The sequence below is a fragment of the Leptodactylus fuscus genome, unplaced genomic scaffold (genome assembly GCF_031893055.1).
Source record: "Leptodactylus fuscus isolate aLepFus1 unplaced genomic scaffold, aLepFus1.hap2 HAP2_SCAFFOLD_118, whole genome shotgun sequence".
Taxonomy (NCBI): domain Eukaryota; kingdom Metazoa; phylum Chordata; class Amphibia; order Anura; family Leptodactylidae; genus Leptodactylus; species Leptodactylus fuscus.
The window spans coordinates 211,216-231,517 of record NW_027440011.1 but is presented as its reverse complement, the minus strand read 5'-3'; the positions used below and the strand labels follow the sequence as shown (position 1 = coordinate 231,517).

Genomic DNA, 20,302 nt, shown 5'->3' with positions numbered 1-20,302 from the left:
AATACGGCCATACATACATTTAGAATACGGCCATACATACATCTAGAATACGGGTATACATACATCTAGAATACGGCCATACATACATCTAGAATACGGCCATACATACATCTAGAATACATCTATACATACATCTAGAATACGGCCATACATACATCTAGAATACGGCCATACATACATCTAGAATACATCTATACATACATCTAGAATACGGCAATACATACATCTAGAATACGGCCATACATACATCTAGAATACGGCCATACATACATCTAGAATACGGGTATACATACATCTAGAATACGGCCATACATACATCTAGAATACGGCCATACATACATCTAGAATACATCTATACATACATCTAGAATACGGCCATACATACATCTAGAATACGGCCATACATACATCTAGAATACATCTATACATACATCTAGAATACGGCCATACATACATCTAGAATACGGCTATACATACATCTAGAATACGGCCATACATACATCTAGAATACGGCCATACATACATCTAGAATACGGGTATACATACATCTAGAATACGGCCATACATACATCTAGAATACGGCCATACATACATCTAGAATACATCTATACATACATCTAGAATACGGCCATACATACATCTAGAATACGGCTATACATACATCTAGAATACGGCCTTACATACATCTAGAATACGGCCATACATACATCTAGAATACGGGTATACATACATCTAGAATACGGCCATACATACATCTAGAATACGGCCATACATATATCTAGAATACGGTCATACATACATCTAGGATAAGGGTATACATACATCTAGAATACGGCCATACATACATCTAGAATACGGCCATACATACATCTAGAATACGGCTATACATACATCTAGAATACGGGTATACATACATCTAGAATACGGCTATACATACATCTAGTATACGGCCATACATACATCTAGAATACGGCCATACATACATCTAGAATACGGGTATACATACATCTAGTATACGGCCATACATACATCTAGAATACGGGTATACATACATCTATAATACAGCCATACATACATCTAGAATACAGCTATACATACATCTAGAATACGGCCATACATACATCTAGAATACGGCCATACATACATCTAGAATACGGCCATACATACATCTAGAATACGGCCATACATACATCTAGAATACGGCCATACATACATCTAGAATACGGCCATACATACATCTAGAATACGGGTATACATACATCTAGAATACGGCCATACATACATCTAGAATACGGCCATACATACATCTAGAATACATCTATACATACATCTAGAATACGGCCATACATACATCTAGAATACGGCCATACATACATCTAGAATACATCTATACATACATCTAGAATACGGCCATACATACATCTAGAATACGGCTATACATACATCTAGAATACGGCCATACATACATCTAGAATACGGCCATACATACATCTAGAATACGGGTATACATACATCTAGAATACGGCCATACATACATCTAGAATACGGCCATACATACATCTAGAATACATCTATACATACATCTAGAATACGGCCATACATACATCTAGAATACGGCTATACATACATCTAGAATACGGCCATACATACATCTAGAATACGGCCATACATACATCTAGAATACGGGTATACATACATCTAGAATACGGCCATACATACATCTAGAATACGGGTATACATACATCTAGAATACGGCCATACATACATCTAGAATACGGGTATACATACATCTAGAATACGGCCATACATACATCTAGAATACGGCCATACATACATCTAGAATACGGTCATACATACATCTAGGATAAGGGTATACATACATCTAGAATACGGCCATACATACATCTAGAATACGGGTATACATACATCTATAATACAGCCATACATACATCTAGAATACAGCTATACATACATCTAGAATACGGCCATACATACATCTAGAATACGGCCATACATACATCTAGAATACGGCCATACATACATCTAGAATACGGCCATACATACATCTAGAATACGGCCATACATACATCTAGAATACGGCCATACATACATCTAGAATACGGGTATACATACATCTAGAATACGGCCATACATACATCTAGAATACGGCCATACATACATCTAGAATACATCTATACATACATCTAGAATACGGGTATACATACATCTAGAATACGGCCATACATACATTTAGAATACGGGTATACATACATCTAGAATACTGCCATACATACATCTAGAATACGGCCATACATACATCTAGAATACCGGTATACATACATCTAGAATACGGCCATACATACATCTAGAATACGGCCATACATACATCTAGAATACGGCCATACATACATCTAGAATACAGCCATACATACATCTAGAATACAGCTATACATACATCTAGAATACGGGTATACATACATCTAGAATACGGGTATACATACATCTAGAATACGGCCATACATACATCTAGAATACAGCTATACATACATCTAGAATATGGGTATACATACATCTAGAATACGGCCATACATACATCTAGAATACGGGTATACATACATCTAGAATACGGCCATACATACATCTAGAATACGGCCATACATACATCTAGAATACGGCCATACATACATCTAGAATACGGCCATACATACATCTAGAATACGGCCATACATACATCTAGAATACAGCCATACATACATCTAGAATACGGCTATACATACATCTAGAATAGGGGTATACATACATCTAGAATATGGCCATACATACATCTAGAATACTGCCATACATACATCTAGAATACAGCCATACATACATCTAGAATACGGGTATACATACAACTAGAATACGGCCATACATACATCTAGAATACGACCATACATACATCTAGAATACGGCCATACATACATCTAGAATACGGCCATACATACATCTAGAATACAGCCATACATACATCTAGAATACGGCTATACATACATCTAGAATAGGGGTATACATACATCTAGAATATGGCCATACATACATCTAGAATACTGCCATACATACATCTAGAATACAGCCATACATACATCTAGAATACGGGTATACATACAACTAGAATACGGCCATACATACATCTAGAATACGGGTATACATACAACTAGAATACGGCCATACATACATCTAGAATACGACCATACATACATCTAGAATACGGCCATACATACATCTAGAATACGGCTATACATACATCTAGAATACGGGTATATATATTCATCTAGAATACGGCCATACATACATCTAGAATACGGCTATACATACATCTAGAATACGGGTATACATACATCTAGAATACAGCCATACATACATCTAGAATACGGGTATACATACATCTAGAATACAGCCATACATACATCTAGAATACGGCCATACATACATCTAGAATACGGGTATACATACATCTAGAATACGGCCTTACATACATCTAGAATACGGCCATACATACATCTAGAATATGGCCATACATATATCTAGAATACGGTCATACATACATCTAGGATAAGGGTATACATACATCTAGAATACGGCCATACATACATCTAGAATACAGCCATACATACATCTAGAATACGGCTATGCATACATCTAGAATACGGGTATACATACATCTAGAATACGGCCATATATACATCTAGGATATGTCTATACATACATCTAGTATACGGCCATACATACATCTAGAATACGGCCATACATACATCTAGAATACGGGTATACATACATCTAGAATACGGGTATACATACATCTAGAATACAGCCATACATACATCTAGAATACAGCCATACATACATCTAGAATACGGCCATACATACATCTAGAATAAAGCTATACATACATCTAGAATATGGCCATACATACATCTAGAATACAGCCATAAATACATCTAGAATACAGCTATACATACATCTAGAATACGGCCATACATACATCTAGAATACGGCCATACATACATCTAGAATACGGGTATACATACATCTAGAATACAGCCATACATACATCTAGAATACAGCCATACATACATCTAGAATACAGCTATACATACATCTAGAATACGGCCATACATACATTTAGAATACGGCCATACATACATCTAGAATACGGCCATACATACATCTAGAATACGGCCATACATACATCTAGAATACATCTATACATACATCTAGAATACGGCCATACATACATCTAGAATACGGCCATACATACATCTAGAATACATCTATACATACATCTAGAATACGGCCATACATACATCTAGAATACGGCCATACATACATCTAGAATACGGCCATACATACATCTAGAATACGGCCATACATACATCTAGAATACAGCCATACATACATCTAGTATACATCTATACATACATCTAGAATACGGCCATACATACATCTAGAATACGGGTATACATACATCTAGAATACGGCCATACATACATCTAGAATACGGCCATACATACATCTAGAATACATCTATACATACATCTAGAATACGGCCATACATACATCTAGTATATATCTATACATACATATAGAATACGGCCATACATACATCTAGTATACATCTATACATACATATAGAATACGGCCATACATACATCTAGAATACAGCCATACATACATCTAGTATACATCTATACATACATATAGAATACGGCCATACATACATCTAGAATACGGGTATACATACATCTAGAATACAGCCATACATACATCTAGAATACGGGTATACATACATCTAGAATACGGCCATACATACATCTAGATTACGGCCATACATATATCTAGAATACGGTCATACATATATCTAGGATAAGGGTATACATACATCTAGAATACGGCCATACATACATCTAGAATACGGCCATACATACATCTAGAATACGGCCATACATACATCTAGAATACGGCCATACATACATCTAGATTACGGCCATACATATATCTAGAATACGGTCATACATATATCTAGGATAAGGGTATACATACATCTAGAATACGGGTATACATACATCTAGAATACGACCATACATATATCTAGGATAAGGGTATACATACATCTAGAATACGGCCTTACATACATCTAGAATACGGCCATACATACATCTAGAATACGGCCATACATACATCTAGAATACGGCCATACATACATCTAGAATACGGCCATACATACATTTAGAATACGGCCATACATACATCTAGAATACGGCTATATATACATCTAGAATACGGGTATACATACATCTAGAATACGGCCATACATATATCTAGAATACGGGTATACATACATCTAGAATACAGCCATACATACATCTAGAATACGGCCATACATACATCTAGAATACGGCCATACATACATCTAGAATACGGCCATACATACATCTAGAATACAGCCATACATACATCTAGAATACGGGTATACATACATCTAGAATACAGCCATACATACATCTAGAATACGGCCATACATACATCTAGAATACTGCCATACATCTAGAATACGGGTATACATACATCTAGAATACAGCCATACATACATCTAGAATACGGCCATACATACATCTAGAATACTGCCATACATCTAGAATACGGCCATACATACATCTAGAATACTGCCATACATCTAGAATACGGGTATACATACATCTAGAATACAGCCATACATACATCTAGAATACGGCTATACATACATCTAGTATACGGCCATACATACATCTAGAATACGGCTATACATACATCTAGAATAGGGGTATACATACATCTAGAATACAGCCATACATACATCTAGAATACGGCCATACATACATTTAGAATACGGCCATACATACATCTAGAATACGGCCATACATACATCTAGAATACAGCCATACATACATCTAGTATACAGCCATACATACATCTAGAATACGGCTATACATACATCTAGTATACGGTCATACATACATCTAGAATACGGGTATACATACATCTAGAATACAGCCATACATACATCTAGAATACAGCTATACATACATCTAGAATACGGCCATACATACATCTAGAATATTGCCATACATACATCTAGAATACGGGTATACAAACATCTAGAATACGGCCATACATACATCTAAAATACGGCTATACATACATCTAGAATACGGCCATACATACATCTAGAATACGGGTATACATACATCTAGAATACGGCCATACATACATCTAGAATACGGCCATACATACATCTAGAATACGGCCATACATACATCTAGAATACGGCCATACATACATCTAGATTACGGCCATACATATATCTAGAATACGGTCATACATACATCTAGGATAAGGGTATACATACATCTAGAATACGGCCTTACATACATCTAGAATACGGTTAAACATACATCTAGAATACGGGTATACATACATCTAGAATACGGCCATACATACATCTAGGATATGTCTATACATACATCTAGAATACGGCCATACATACATCTAGAATACGGCCATACATACATCTAGAATACGACTATACATACATCTAGAATACGGGTATACATACATCTAGAATACGGGTATACATACATCTAGAATACAGCCATACATACATCTAGAATACGGCCATACATACATCTAGAATACGGCCATACATACATCTAGAATACGGCCATACATACATCTAGAATACGGGTATACATACATCTAGAATACAGCCATACATACATCTAGAATACGGCTATACATACATCTAGTATATGGCCATACATACATCTAGAATACGGCTATACATACATCTAGAATAGGGGTATACATACATCTAGTATACGGCCATACATACATCTAGAATACGGGTATACATACATCTAGAATACGGCTATACATACATCTAGTATACGGCCATACATACATCTAGAATACGGGTATACATACATCTAGAATACGGCATACATACATCTAGAATATGGCCATACATACATCTAGAATATGACCATACATACATCTAGAATACGGGTATACATACATCTAGAATACGGCTATACATACATCTAGAATACGGCCATACATACATCTAGAATACGGGTATACATACATCTAGAATACGGCCATACATACATCTAGAATACGGCTATACATACATCTAGTATACGGCCATACATACATCTAGAATACGGCCATACATACATCTAGAATACGGGTATACATACATCTAGAATACAGCCATACATACATCTAGAATACAGCTATACATACATCTAGAATACGGCCATACATATATCTAGAATACGGCCATACATACATCTAGAATACAGCCATACATACATCTAGAATACGGGTTTACATACATCTAGAATACAGCCATACATACATCTAGAATACGGCCATAAATATATCTAGAATACGGCCATACATACATCTAGAATACGGCTATACATACATCTAGAATACGGGTTTACATACATCTAGAATACAGCCATACATACATCTAGAATACGGCCATAAATATATCTAGAATACGGCCATACATACATCTAGAATACGGCCATACATACATCTAGAATACGGGTTTACATACATCTAGAATACAGCCATACATACATCTAGAATACGGCCATAAATATATCTAGAATACGGCCATACATACATCTAGAATACGGCCATACATACATCTAGAATACAGCCATACACACATCTAGAACAAGGCCATACATATTTCTAGAATACGGCCATACATACATCTAGAATACGGCCATACATACATCTAGAATACGGCCATACATACATCTGGAATACGGGTATACATATATCTAGAATACGGGTATACATATATCTAGAATACGGGTATACATACATCTGGAATACGGGTATACATATATCTAGAATACGGGTATACATATATCTAGAATACGGGTATACATACATCTGGAATACGGGTATACATATATCTAGAATACGGGTATACATATATCTAGAATACGGGTATACATACATCTGGAATACGGGTATACATATATCTGGAATACGGGTATACGGTGTCTGGGTTGGGTGAGGACTTGATTTCTAACACTTTTTTCTTTTTCAGGGACATTCTGTGAAAAAATTGGCACCAGAGATGCAGAATCAGGTTTGTGAATCCGTAAACTTATTGCTCAGGAGGAGTCGTGGACGTTTCATGTGCTCAGATATATTTTATTTTAAGAAGATCGAGATCCGTGAGATTTACATATTAAAGCAACGCCTTACTATACGATGGTGGAGGAGGAAAGAAGGACAGAGATGAGAATGGGGACCAGGCCCTGGGACGCCCAACTGGTCCGCGGAGCCCCGACACGCTAGTGCAGTATAGATTGTACTGGAGCATCTGATAATATGGAGAGACTCTGCCCTCTGGGTCTGAGTCCTCCACAGACAAGATGGGGGGGGGGGGGGGGCACTGTCTAATCTATAAGTGTGGTGGATACGGGACATCCCATCTACCTGCCTCACCAAATAGGAAGTTTCCTCCAATGCAGGACTGAGGCTACAGGAGAAAACCTTATCCCGCTCCGCTCCGCAAAGCATGTAGTGTCACGTTACTGAATAACTGACGGCTTTATGGGAAAGTTATATGCTCCCTCCAGAGCACAGGCCTCCTCTCTGCTCCGGTCAGACCATTAGAGCTTTGAGCTGACTCCCATAGACCTACGTGGGAGTCAGGAAACACTGTATGACCCGGAGGAGCACATCGGAGGTCAGTGCTCTGGAGGGGAGCACATAACTTTTCAGTATAGAGGTCAGTAACATTACACTACACACAGGCTCATCTTCAAGGAGTCGTTCTATCATTCTTTCTCTCATTTTGTCATGGGATGTAGTAGGAAGGGGGTGAGACGGCTCCATCTACAATCTGTACGAGACAGGGATCATATGCTTTACTCCCTCCCCCTGAGAGACATTACATATCTAACAAGGTCTCTTGTCTGTAGGTCTACCAGACATCCCCGAGAACAGCGGAGGAGACATATGTGTCCCCTAATGGTCTCAGTACCACAAGTGACTTATCTGTAGAAGGATGAAGGAGCAATACATTAGAGGCCACTAAGGGGTTAAAGGGCTGTTTATTGAATTGAGGGATTCACCTATAGGGGGCAGTAAAGACTGTAGTGGGGAGTGTAGTGTAGTATAGGGAGGCTCATACTATGGGTGATGTGTGATATTTGGGACCTTCCGAGACAGTGAAGACATGTTAGGCCTGCAGCAGGAATATAGAAACTCTCTACAGATCCATCTAGAAGCTTCCATATATAATTTCTAACACAAAATTGTAAAACGATTTTCCACAGAATGGAGAAGCCAATACATGGAGTTCGTGAGAAATGAATACCAATGTATAGAAGAAAACAACGCTCGTATGAGAGAGACGGTCAACCTGGAGAAGAGATACACCAACCTACTCCTGATAGATGGTCACCAGGATGAAGAAGATAGAAAGCTTGGGTTATTATCTATAGGCAGGAGCCACACGGACATGATGGACACCAGGACGTCTAGTAAATATTCTTCCATCACTATCAAGGCTCTGTTTGACCCTAATGAAGATGGAGTCGTCCCCAAGACGGTGGTGTTAGTAGGACCTGCCGGCATTGGAAAGACTATGACCACTCAGAAGATCATGCTGGACTGGGCCTCTGGAAATGTCTTTGGGGACAGGTTTGATTATGTGTTTCACGTGAGCTGTAGAGAACTCAACATTCTTACCGGTATTAGGAACATTGCTGGACTCTTAGCTAAAACGTGCAAACTGAGGTGTCCTGGTGATCTGGCCTTATCGATTCTGTCCCATTGCCAAAAAGTACTCTTCATCTTTGATGGCTTTGATGAGTTGAGATGGTCCATCAATGATCAGACTCATGTTTGTGATGACCCCTTGGAGGAAACCAATATGGAAACACTCCTAAAAAGTCTCCTCATGAAAAAGATTCTCCAGGAGGCCTCGCTGGTCATCACCACAAGACCATTTGCTCTAGATAAGCTGAAAACCTTGGTAAGCCGACCACGTTACGTAGAAGTTCTAGGATTTACCGGTCAGGATCGCCAAGAATACTTTCTGAGGTTTTTTCAAAATGAAGAACACGCAGCCAAGGCCCTTGATGTCATCCAAGAGAATGAGATCATCTACACCATGTGCGCCATTCCCGTCATATGTTGGATCGTTTGTACCGTAATAAAGCCGAACATCAAGCAAGGCTTGAGGCTGACAGATTATAACACCGCCACCTCCATTTATCTGCTCTACTTGAAGGGTTTGATAAAATACCACGGCAGGAAGAAGACGCTAACGCCCTGCTTGAAGAAGATGTGCGCTCTGGCCAACGAGGGGGTGCGCAATAAGAAGATCCTATTTGACAAGAGAGATCTGGAAAGGCATGGACTAAAGATTTCCGAGATGGAGTCGACGTTCCTGAACGAGAACATCTTTTGTCGGGAGATTGAGACCCGAACCTTCTACAGCTTCATCCACCTGAGCGTGCAGGAGTTTTTCGCGGCCTTGTACTATGGGTTTGTTGAAGAAGCCAACGAAGATCTTTTTCTTCCAAAAATTTGCAAGGGGAATTCTTTATTAGATCAGTGTAGGAATCATCCACATTTAACTTTAGCCATCCGATTCCTGTTTGGTCTCTCCAGCGTAAATCGGCCCAACGAGATGGCGACCACCCTCGGCTGCCATCTGCGCGTGACCGCTGCCATGGAGCAATGGCTGACAGGGAACCATCAATCCAGGTTTTGCACAGAAGCAATTTATTGTTTGTTTGAGATGCAGGACCAGGATTTTACAAGACGAGTCCTGTCCCAAACACCAGAGATAGTCTTTATACATTCTTGGTATTGGACAAATCGATCCTACAAGGAGTTGGCCTACTGCTTAGCCCACTGCCCCGGCGATTCCTCACTTACAATCTTCAACTATAAACTGGACTCGGCTGAACAGGAGGAAATATTCCGTCTGCTGATTCGCTTCTCCAAGCTTTGGTAAGTCTTTACACTCCTGGGATTATGGCGCCTCCATATTGTTCATCAGGTTAATTGGTGGCTTTATGGTGTGGCATGTTCAGGAGCGACGCGTTACATATTGTGTCCCACAAGGTCTGTCCGTAGGTGATATAAGGAAGAGGTTTAATAGGGTGGATATTCCAGGAGGGGTTTGTAACATGGAAAATACTTACCGGTAACTTCATTGGATAAATGGCCCCGGTAATGGAAACTGTCGCTCAATGACTCCTAATGGACAATAATGTGGCAGAAGGAACCTTCTTATTGAGTATTGTACCCACAAAGACTATAGAAGTGACTGATATCACACAGCATCAGAATAGGTCATAGCTAGAGGTGTCACCAGAAGGAAGCTGGGCTGTATAGCTAGAGGTATAACCAGTAGGATGCTGGGCTGTATAGCTAGAGGTATAACCAGTAGGATGCTGCGCTGTTTGGCTAGAGGTATAACCAGTAGGATGCTGGGCTGTATAGCTAGAGGTATAACCATTAGGATGCTGGGCTGTGTAGCTAGAGGTATAAGCAGTAGGATGCTGGGCTGTATAGCTAGAGGTATAAGCAGTAGGATGCTCAGCTGTATAGCTAGAGGTATAACCAGTAGGATGCTGGGCTGTATGGCTGGAGGTATAACCAGTAGGATGCTGGGCTGTATAGCTAGAGGTATAACCATTAGGATGCTGGGCTGTGTAGCTAGAGGTATAACCAGTAAGATGCTGGGCTGTATAGCTAGAGGTATAAGCAGTAGGATGCTGGGCTGTATAGCTAGAGGTATAAGCAGTAGGATGCTCAGCTGTATAGCTAGAGGTATAACCAGTAGGATGCTGGGCTGTATGGCTGGAGGTATAACCAGTAGGATGCTGGGCTGTATAGCTAGAGGTATAACCATTAGGATGCTGGGCTGTGTAGCTAGAGGTATAACCAGTAGGATGCTGGGCTGTATAGCTAGAGGTATAAGCAGTAGGATGCTGGGCTGTATAGCTAGAGGTATAAGCAGTAGGATGCTCAGCTGTATAGCTAGAGGTATAACCAGTAGGATGCTCGGCTGTATAGCTAGAGGTATAACCAGTAGGATGCTGGGCTGTATGGCTGGAGGTATAAGTAGTACGATGCTGGGCTGTACAGCTAGAGGTGTCACCAGTAGGAGTCTGGGCTGTGTAGCTAGAGGTATAACCAGTACGATGCTGAGCTGTAAAGCTAGAGGTACAAGCAGTAGGATGCTGGGCTGTATAGCTAGAGGTATAAGCAGTAGGATGCTCAGCTGTATAGCTAGAGGTATAACCAGTAGGCTGCTTGGCTGTATAGCTAGAGGTATAACCAGTAGGATGCTGGGCTGTATGGCTAGAGGTGTCACCAGTAGGAGTCTGGGCTGTGTAGCTAATGGTATAACCAGTAGGATGCTGGGCTGTAAAGCTAGAGGTATAAGCAGTAGGATGCTCAGCTGTATAGCTAGAGGTATAACCAGTAGGATGCTCGGCTGTATAGCTAGAGGTATAACCAGTAGGATGCTGGGCTGTATGGCTGGAGGTATAAGTAGTACGATGCTGAGCTGTACAGCTAGAGGTGTCACCAGTAGGAGTCTGGGCTGTATAGCTAGAGGTATAACCAGTACGATGCTGAGCTGTAAAGCTAGAGGTACAAGCAGTAGGATGCTGGGCTGTATAGCTAGAGGTATAAGCAGTAGGATGCTCAGCTGTATAGCTAGAGTTATAACCAGTAGGATGCTTGGCTGTATAGCTAGAGGTATAACCAGTAGGATGCTGGGCTGTATGGCTAGAGGTGTCACCAGTAGGAGTCTGGGCTGTGTAGCTAATAGTATAACCAGTAGGATGCTGGGCTGTAAAGCTAGAGGTATAAGCAGTAGGACGCTGGGCTGTATAGCTAGAGGTATAACCAGTAGGATGCTGGGCTGTAAAGCTAGAGGTATAAGCAGTAGGATGCTGGGCTGTATAGCTAGAGGTATAAGCAGTAAGATGCTGGGCTGTATAGCTAGAGGTATAACCAGTAGGATGCTCGGCTGTTTAGCTAGAGGTATAACCAGTAGGATGCTCAGCTGTATAGCTAGAGGTATAACAAGTAGGATGCTGGGCTGTATATCTAGAGGTATAACCAGTAGGATGCTGGGCTGTATAGCTAGAGGTATAACCAGTAGGATGCTGGGCTGTATAGCTAGAGGTATAACCAATAGGATGCTGGGCTGTATAGCTAGAGGTATAACCAGTAGGATGCTGGGCTTTATAGCTAGAGGTATAACCAGTAGGATGCTGGGCTGTATAGCTAGAGGTATAAGCAGCAGGATGGTGGGCTGTATAGCTAGAGGTATAACCAGTAAGATGCTGGGCTCTATAGCTAAAGGTATAACCAGTAAGATGCTGGGCTGTATAGCTAGAGGTATAAGCAGCAGGATGGTGGGCTGTATAGCTAGAGGTATAACCAGTAGGATGCTCGGCTGTATAGGTAGAGGTATAACCAGTAGGATGCTGGGCTGTATAGCTAAAGGTATAACCAGTAGGATGCTCGGCTGTATAGCTAGAGGTATAACCAGTAGGATGCTGGGCTGTACAGCTAGAGGTGTCACCAGTAGGAGTCTGGGCTGTGTAGCTAGAGGTATAACCAGTAAGATGCTCGGCTGTATTGCTAGAGGTATAACCAGTAGGATGCTGGGCTGTATAGCTGGAGGTATAACCAGTAGGATGCTGGGCTGTATAGCTAGAGATATAACCAGTAGGATGCTGGGCTGTATAGCTAGAGGTATAACCAGTAGGATGCGCGGCTGTATAGCTAGGGGTATAACCAGTAGGATGCTGGACTGTATGGCTGGAGGTATAAGCAGTAGGATGCTGGGCTGTATAGCTAGAGGTATAAGCAGTAGGATGCTAAGCTGTATAGCTAGAGGTATAAGCAGTAGGATGCTCAGCTGTATAGCTAGGGGTATAACCAGTAGGATGCTGGACTGTATGGCTGGAGGTATAAGCAGTAGGATGCTGGGCTGTATAGCTAGAGGTATAAGCAGTAGGATGCTAAGCTGTATAGCTAGAGGTATAAGCAGTAGGATGCTCAGCTGTATAGCTAGGGGTATAACCAGTAGGATGCTGGGCTGTATAGCTAGAGGTATAACCAGTAGGATGCGCGGCTGTATAGCTAGGGGTATAACCAGTAGGATGCTGGGCTATATGGCTGGAGGTATAAGTAGTAGGATGCTGGGCTGTACAGCTAGAGGTGTCACCAGTAGGAGTCTGGGCTGTGTAGCTAATGGTATAACCAGTAGGATGCTGAGCTGTATAGCTAGAGGTATAAGCAGTAGGATGCTGGGCTGTATAGCTAGAGGTATAAGCAGTAGGATGCTGGGCTGTATAGCTAGAGGTATAAGAAGTAGGATGCTTGGCTGTATAGCTAGAGGTATAACCAGTAGGATGCTGGGCTGTATGGCTGGAGGTATAAGTAGTAGGATGCTGGGCTGTATGGCTAGAGGTATAACCAGTAGGATGCTGGGCTGTATGGCTGGAGGTATAAGTAGTAGGATGCTGGGCTGTACAGCTAGAGGTATAACCAGTAGGATGCTGGGCTGTATGGCTAGAGGTATAACCAGTAGGATGCTCGGCTGTATAGGTAGAGGTGTCACCAGTAGGAGTCTGGGCTGTGTAGCTAATGGTATAACCAGTAGGATGCTGGGCTGTATAGCTAGAGGTATAACCAGTAGGATGCTGGACTTAATAGCTAGAGGTATAACCAGTAAGATGCTGGGCTCTATAGCTAGAGGTATAACCAGTAAGATGCTGGGCTGTATGGCTAGAGGTATAACCAGTAGGATGCTCGGCTGTATAGGTAGAGGTGTCACCAGTAGGAGTCTGGGCTGTGTAGCTAATGGTATAACCAGTAGGATGCTGGGCTGTAAAGCTAGAGGTATAAGCAGTAAGATGCTGGGCTGTATAGCTAGAGGTATAACCAGTAGGATGCTGGACTGTATAGCTAGGGTTATAACCAGTAAGATGCTCGGCTGTATAGCTAGAGGTATAACCAGTAGGATGCTGGGCTGTATAGCTAGAGGTATAACCAGTAGGATGCTGGGCTGTATAGCTAGAAGTACAACCAGTAGGATGCTCAGCTGTATAGCTAGAGGTATAACCAGTAGGATGCTGGGCTGTATAGCTAGAGGTATAACCAGTAGGATGCTGGACTTAATAGCTAGAGGTATAACCAGTAAGATGCTGGGCTCTATAGCTAGAGGTATAACCAGTAAGATGCTGGGCTGTATAGCTAAAGGTATAACCAGTAGGATGCTGGGCTGTACAGCTAGAGGTGTCACCAGTAGGAGTCAGGGCTGTGTAGCTAGAGGTATAACCAGTAAGATGCTCGGCTGTATTGCTAGAGGTATAACCAGTAGGATGCTGGGCTGTATAGCTGGAGGTATAACCAGTAGCATGCTGGGCTGTATAGCTAGAGGTATAACCAGTAGGATGCTGGGCTCTACAGCTAGAGGTGTCACCAGTAGGAGTCTGGGCTGTGTAGCTAGAGCTATAACCAGTAAGATGCTCGGCTGTATTGCTAGAGGTATAACCAGTAGGATGCTGGGCTGTATAGCTAAAAGTACAACCAGTAGGATGATGGGCTGTATAGCTAGAGGTATAACCAGTAGGATGCTGGGCTGTATGGCTAGAGGTGTAACCAGTAGGATGCTGGGCTGTATAGCTAGAGGTATAACCAGTAGGATGCTGCGCTGTTTGGCTAGAGGTATAACCAGTAAGATGCTGGGCTGTATAGCTAGGGTTATAACCAGTAAGATGCTCGGCTGTATAGCTAGAGGTATAACCAGTAGGATGCTGGGCTGTATAGCTGAGGTATAACCAGTAGGATGCTGGGCTGTATAGCTAGAGGTATAACCAGTAGGATGCTGGGCTGTATAGCTAGGGGTATAACCAGTAGGATGCTCGGCTGTATAGCTAGAGGTATAACCAGTAGGATGCTGGGCTGTATGGCTAGAGGTGTAACCAGTAGGATGCTGGGCTGTATAGCTAGGGTTATAACCAGTAGGATGCTGGACTGTATAGCTAGGGTTATAACCAGTAAGATGCTCGGCTGTATAGCTAGAGGTATAACCAGTAGGATGCTGGGCTGTATAGCTGAGGTATAACCAGTAGGATGCTCGGCTGTATAGCTAGAGGTATAACCAGTAGGATGTTGGGCTGTATGGCTAGAGGTGTAACCAGTAGGATGCTGGGCTGTATAGCTAGAGGTATATCCAGTAGGATGCTGGACTTAATAGCTAGAGGTATAACCAGTAAGATGCTGGGCTGTATAGCTAAAGGTATAACCAGTAGGATGCTCGGCTGTATAGCTAGAGGTATAACCAGTAGGATGCTTGGCTGTATGGCTGGAGGAATAAGTAGTAGGATGCTGGGCTGTACAGCTAGAGGTGTCACCAGTAGGAGTCTGGGCTGTGTAGCTAGAGGTATAACCAGTAAGATGCTCGGCTGTATTGCTAGAGGTATAACCAGTAGGATGCTGGGCTGTATAGCTGGAGGTATAACCAGTAGGATGCTGGGCTGTATAGCTAGAGGTATAACCAGTAGGATGCTCGGCTGTATAGCTAGAGGTATAACCAGTAGGATGCTGGGCTGTGTAGCTAGAGGTATATCCAGTAGGATGCTGGGTTGTATAGTTAGAGGTATAACCAGTAAGATGCTGGGCTGTATAGCTAGATATATAACCAGTAGGATGCTGAGATGTATAGCTAGAGGTATGAGCAGTAGGATGCTTGGCTGTATGGCTGGAGGTATAACCAGTAGGATGCTGGGCTGTATAGCTAGAGGTATAACCAGTAGGATGCTGGGCTGTGTAGATAGAGGTATAACCAGTAGGATGCTCGGCTGTATAGCTAGAGGTATAACCAGTAGGATGCTGGGCTGTATAGCTAGAGGTATAACCAGTAGGATGCTGGGCTGTATAGCTAGAGGTATAACCAGTAGGATGCCGGGCTGTATAGCTAGAGGTATAACCAGTAGGATGCTCGGATGTATAGCTAGAGGTATAACCAGTAGGATGCTTGGTTGTATAGCTAGAGGTATGAGCAGTAGGATGCTTGACTGTATGGCTGGAGGTATAACCAGTAGGATGCTCGGCTGTATAGCTAGAGGTATAACCAGTAGGATGCTGGGCTGTGTACCTAGAGGTATAACCAGTAGGATGCTGGACTGTATAGCTAGAGGTATAACCAGTAGGATGCTGGGCTGTATGGCTAGAGGTATAACCAGTAGGATGCTGGGCTGTATAGCTAGATGTATAACCAGTAGGATGCTGGGCTGTATAGCTAGAGTTATAACCAGTAGGAGGCTGGGCTGTATAGCTAGAGATATAACCAGTAGGATGCTGGGCTGTATAGCTAGAGATATAACCAGTAGGATGCTGGGCTGTATAGCTGGAGGTATAACCAGTAGGATGCTGGACTGTATAGCTAGATGTATAACCAGTAGGAGGCTGGGCTGTATAGCTAGAGGTGTAACCATTAGGATGCTGGACTGTATAGCTAGAGGTGTAACCAGTAGGATGCTGGGCTGTATAGCTACAGGTATAACCAGTAGGATGCTGGGCTGTGTAGCTAAACGTATATCCAGTAGGATGCTGGGCTGTATAGTTAGAGGTATAACCAGTAAGATGCTGGGCTGTATAGCTAGATGTATAACCAGTAGGATGCTGGGCTGTATAGCTAGAGGTATGAGCAGTAGGATGCTTGGCTGTATGGCTGGAGGTATAACCAGTAAGACGCTGGGCTGTATAGCTAGAAGTATAACCAGTAGGATGCTGGGCTGTATAGCTAGAGGTATAACCAGTAGGATGCTGGGCTGTATAGCTAGAGGTATAACCAGTAGGATGCTCGGATGTATAGCTAGAGGTATAACCAGTAGGATGCTTGGTTGTATAGCTAGAGGTATGAGCAGTAGGATGCTTGACTGTATGGCTGGAGGTATAACCAGTAGGATGCTGGGCTGTATAGCTAGAGGTATAAGCAGTAGGATGCTCGGCTGTATAGCTAGAGGTATAACCAGTAGGATGCTGGGCTGTATAGCTAGAGGTATAACCAGTAGGATGCTGGGCTGTATAGCTAGAGGTATAAGCAGTAGGATGCTGGGCTGTATGGCTAGAGGTATAACCTGTAGGATGCTGGGCTGTATTGCTAGAGGTGTAACCAGTAGGATGCTGGGCTGTATAGCTAGAGGTATAACCAGTAGGATTCTGGGCTGTATGGCTGGAGGTATAACCTGTAGGTTGCTGGGCTGTATAGCTAGAGGTATATCCAGTAGGATGCTGGCCTGTATAGCTAGCGGTATAACCAGTAGGATGCTGGGCTGTATAGCTAGAGGTATAACCAGTAAGATGCTGGGCTGTGTACCTAGAGGTATAACCAGTAGGATACTGGGCTGTATAGCTAGCGGTATAACCAGTAGGATGCTGGGCTGTATAGCTAGAGGTATAACCAGTAGGATGCTGGGCTGTATAGCTAGTGGTATAACCAGTAGGATGCTGGGCTGTATGGCTAGAGGTATAAGCAGTAGGATGCTCAGCTGTATAGCTAGAGGTATAACCAGTAAGATGCTGGACTGTATAGCTAGAGGTATAACTAGTAGGACGCTGGGCTGTGTAGCTAGAGGTATAACCAGTAGGATGCTGGGCTGTATAGCTAGAGGTATAACCAGTAGGATGCTGGGCTGTGTAGCTAGAGGTATAACCAGTAGGATGCTGGGCTGTGTAGATAGAGGTATAACCATTAGGATGCTGGGCTGTAGAGCTAGAGGTATAACCAGTAGGATGCAGGGCTGTATAGCTAGAGGTATAACCAGTAGGATGCAGGGCTGTATAGCTAGAGGTATAAGCAGTAGGATGCTGGGCTGATGGCTAGAGGTATAACCAGTAGGAGGTTGGGCTGTATAGCTAGAGGTATAACCAGTAGGATGCTGGGCTGTGTAACTAGAGGTACAAATGGTAGTAAGAGAGAAATTGTGATCCCACTACATAGTAGACTCGTGAGGCCACTTCTGGAATATAAAAGACATAGAAGAAATGGAATGGGCAGAAAACTGGGCTACAAGAATAGCAGAGTGTCCTACAAATGACAGATCTCAGGAGAGACTTCGAGAACTTAATTTGCATAGCTTTGTGGGAAGAAGAGAATGTTATTAGGTTAGACGGGGTCCAGGGGGTAAGATTAAAGACAAGAAGGGGGGGGGGTTAATATTAGGAAATATTATGTTACTGGAAGTGTATTTACAGCCTGACCAGACTCCAGCTCGGTGGTTGGGAATCAATAAGATAAGTTTATAGTTGGGCCCACAGATGGGGTGTGCGTGTCCTCCGCCATCTTCAAGGTGTCTACTATTAACTTTAGGTGTCTTATTTAGTTTCAGTCGCTGTCGATTTTCACAACCAGAGGAGTCAAGTCCTGAGAAGCCAATGAGTTTCCTTGTCCGTCTGAGTGATCCCCACAGTAGAATACAAGTCCTCAGGTAAGAGTCAGGTGGGATCCGGGAATCTCGTCCTTGGCCATGTTTGTTTCTTGTGGAAGTAGCCGCCTCAGTTGCCACCACGGTAGAGGAGGCAGCCATTTTTTTCATGAATATTTGTGTGGTTCACCCACAACTGTAACCAGTGTTAGAAATCTTGTTACACTCTAGAGCATCTTCAGACCTCTGAGGACAATAACTGGAGATCCAGGGAGTGGTGGAAAAATACTAACCATAACCATAAGCAACTTTCCTCACTGGGCATCTTAGCAACATCTGACGCCCCTTTGTGGATGTCTTCTGGCCTCTGCCAGCCTCCATTATGATGATGGTGTGCCTTCTGGGGAACAATCACAAGCTTCAGTAGTCCTGGGCCCACTGATTTCACCTAAGAGGCCAGAAGAAGACTGAAGATGCCCATGAAGGAGCACCAAATGTTGCGAGGGAGCCCAGTGACAGTGAGTATGACAGAAAGTGGGTATGAACAGTGATAGTTGTTAAAAATGGATCAGTGGATTGGGTAAAATAAATATATAATTGAAGTTCACCTTTTTTGACAGATAAAAAGGGGGGATGAATGTTATAAATAGTCGGACAACCAGGAAGTGGATGAAAAAATGGGATGAAGGGATGGAAAACGGTCATTAAAAACGAACTACTTTGTTTTTAACAAGCTACAATCACACAAACATTGTAAAAAAACCCTAAGTATG

The 20,302-nt window shown here is 42.3% G+C and overlaps 1 protein-coding gene across 1 annotated transcript in view; it reads left to right on the top strand.

Moving 5' to 3' along the window:
- The window catches only part of NLRP3 (NLR family pyrin domain containing 3), a 46,017-nt gene that overhangs the window by 11,878 nt on the left and 13,837 nt on the right, over positions 1-20,302 (top strand). Inside the window, 2 exon segments of the mRNA XM_075261366.1 lie at positions 9,342-11,076; positions 19,488-19,592. Of these exon segments, the coding sequence (XP_075117467.1) occupies positions 9,342-11,076; positions 19,488-19,592 (1,840 nt within the window).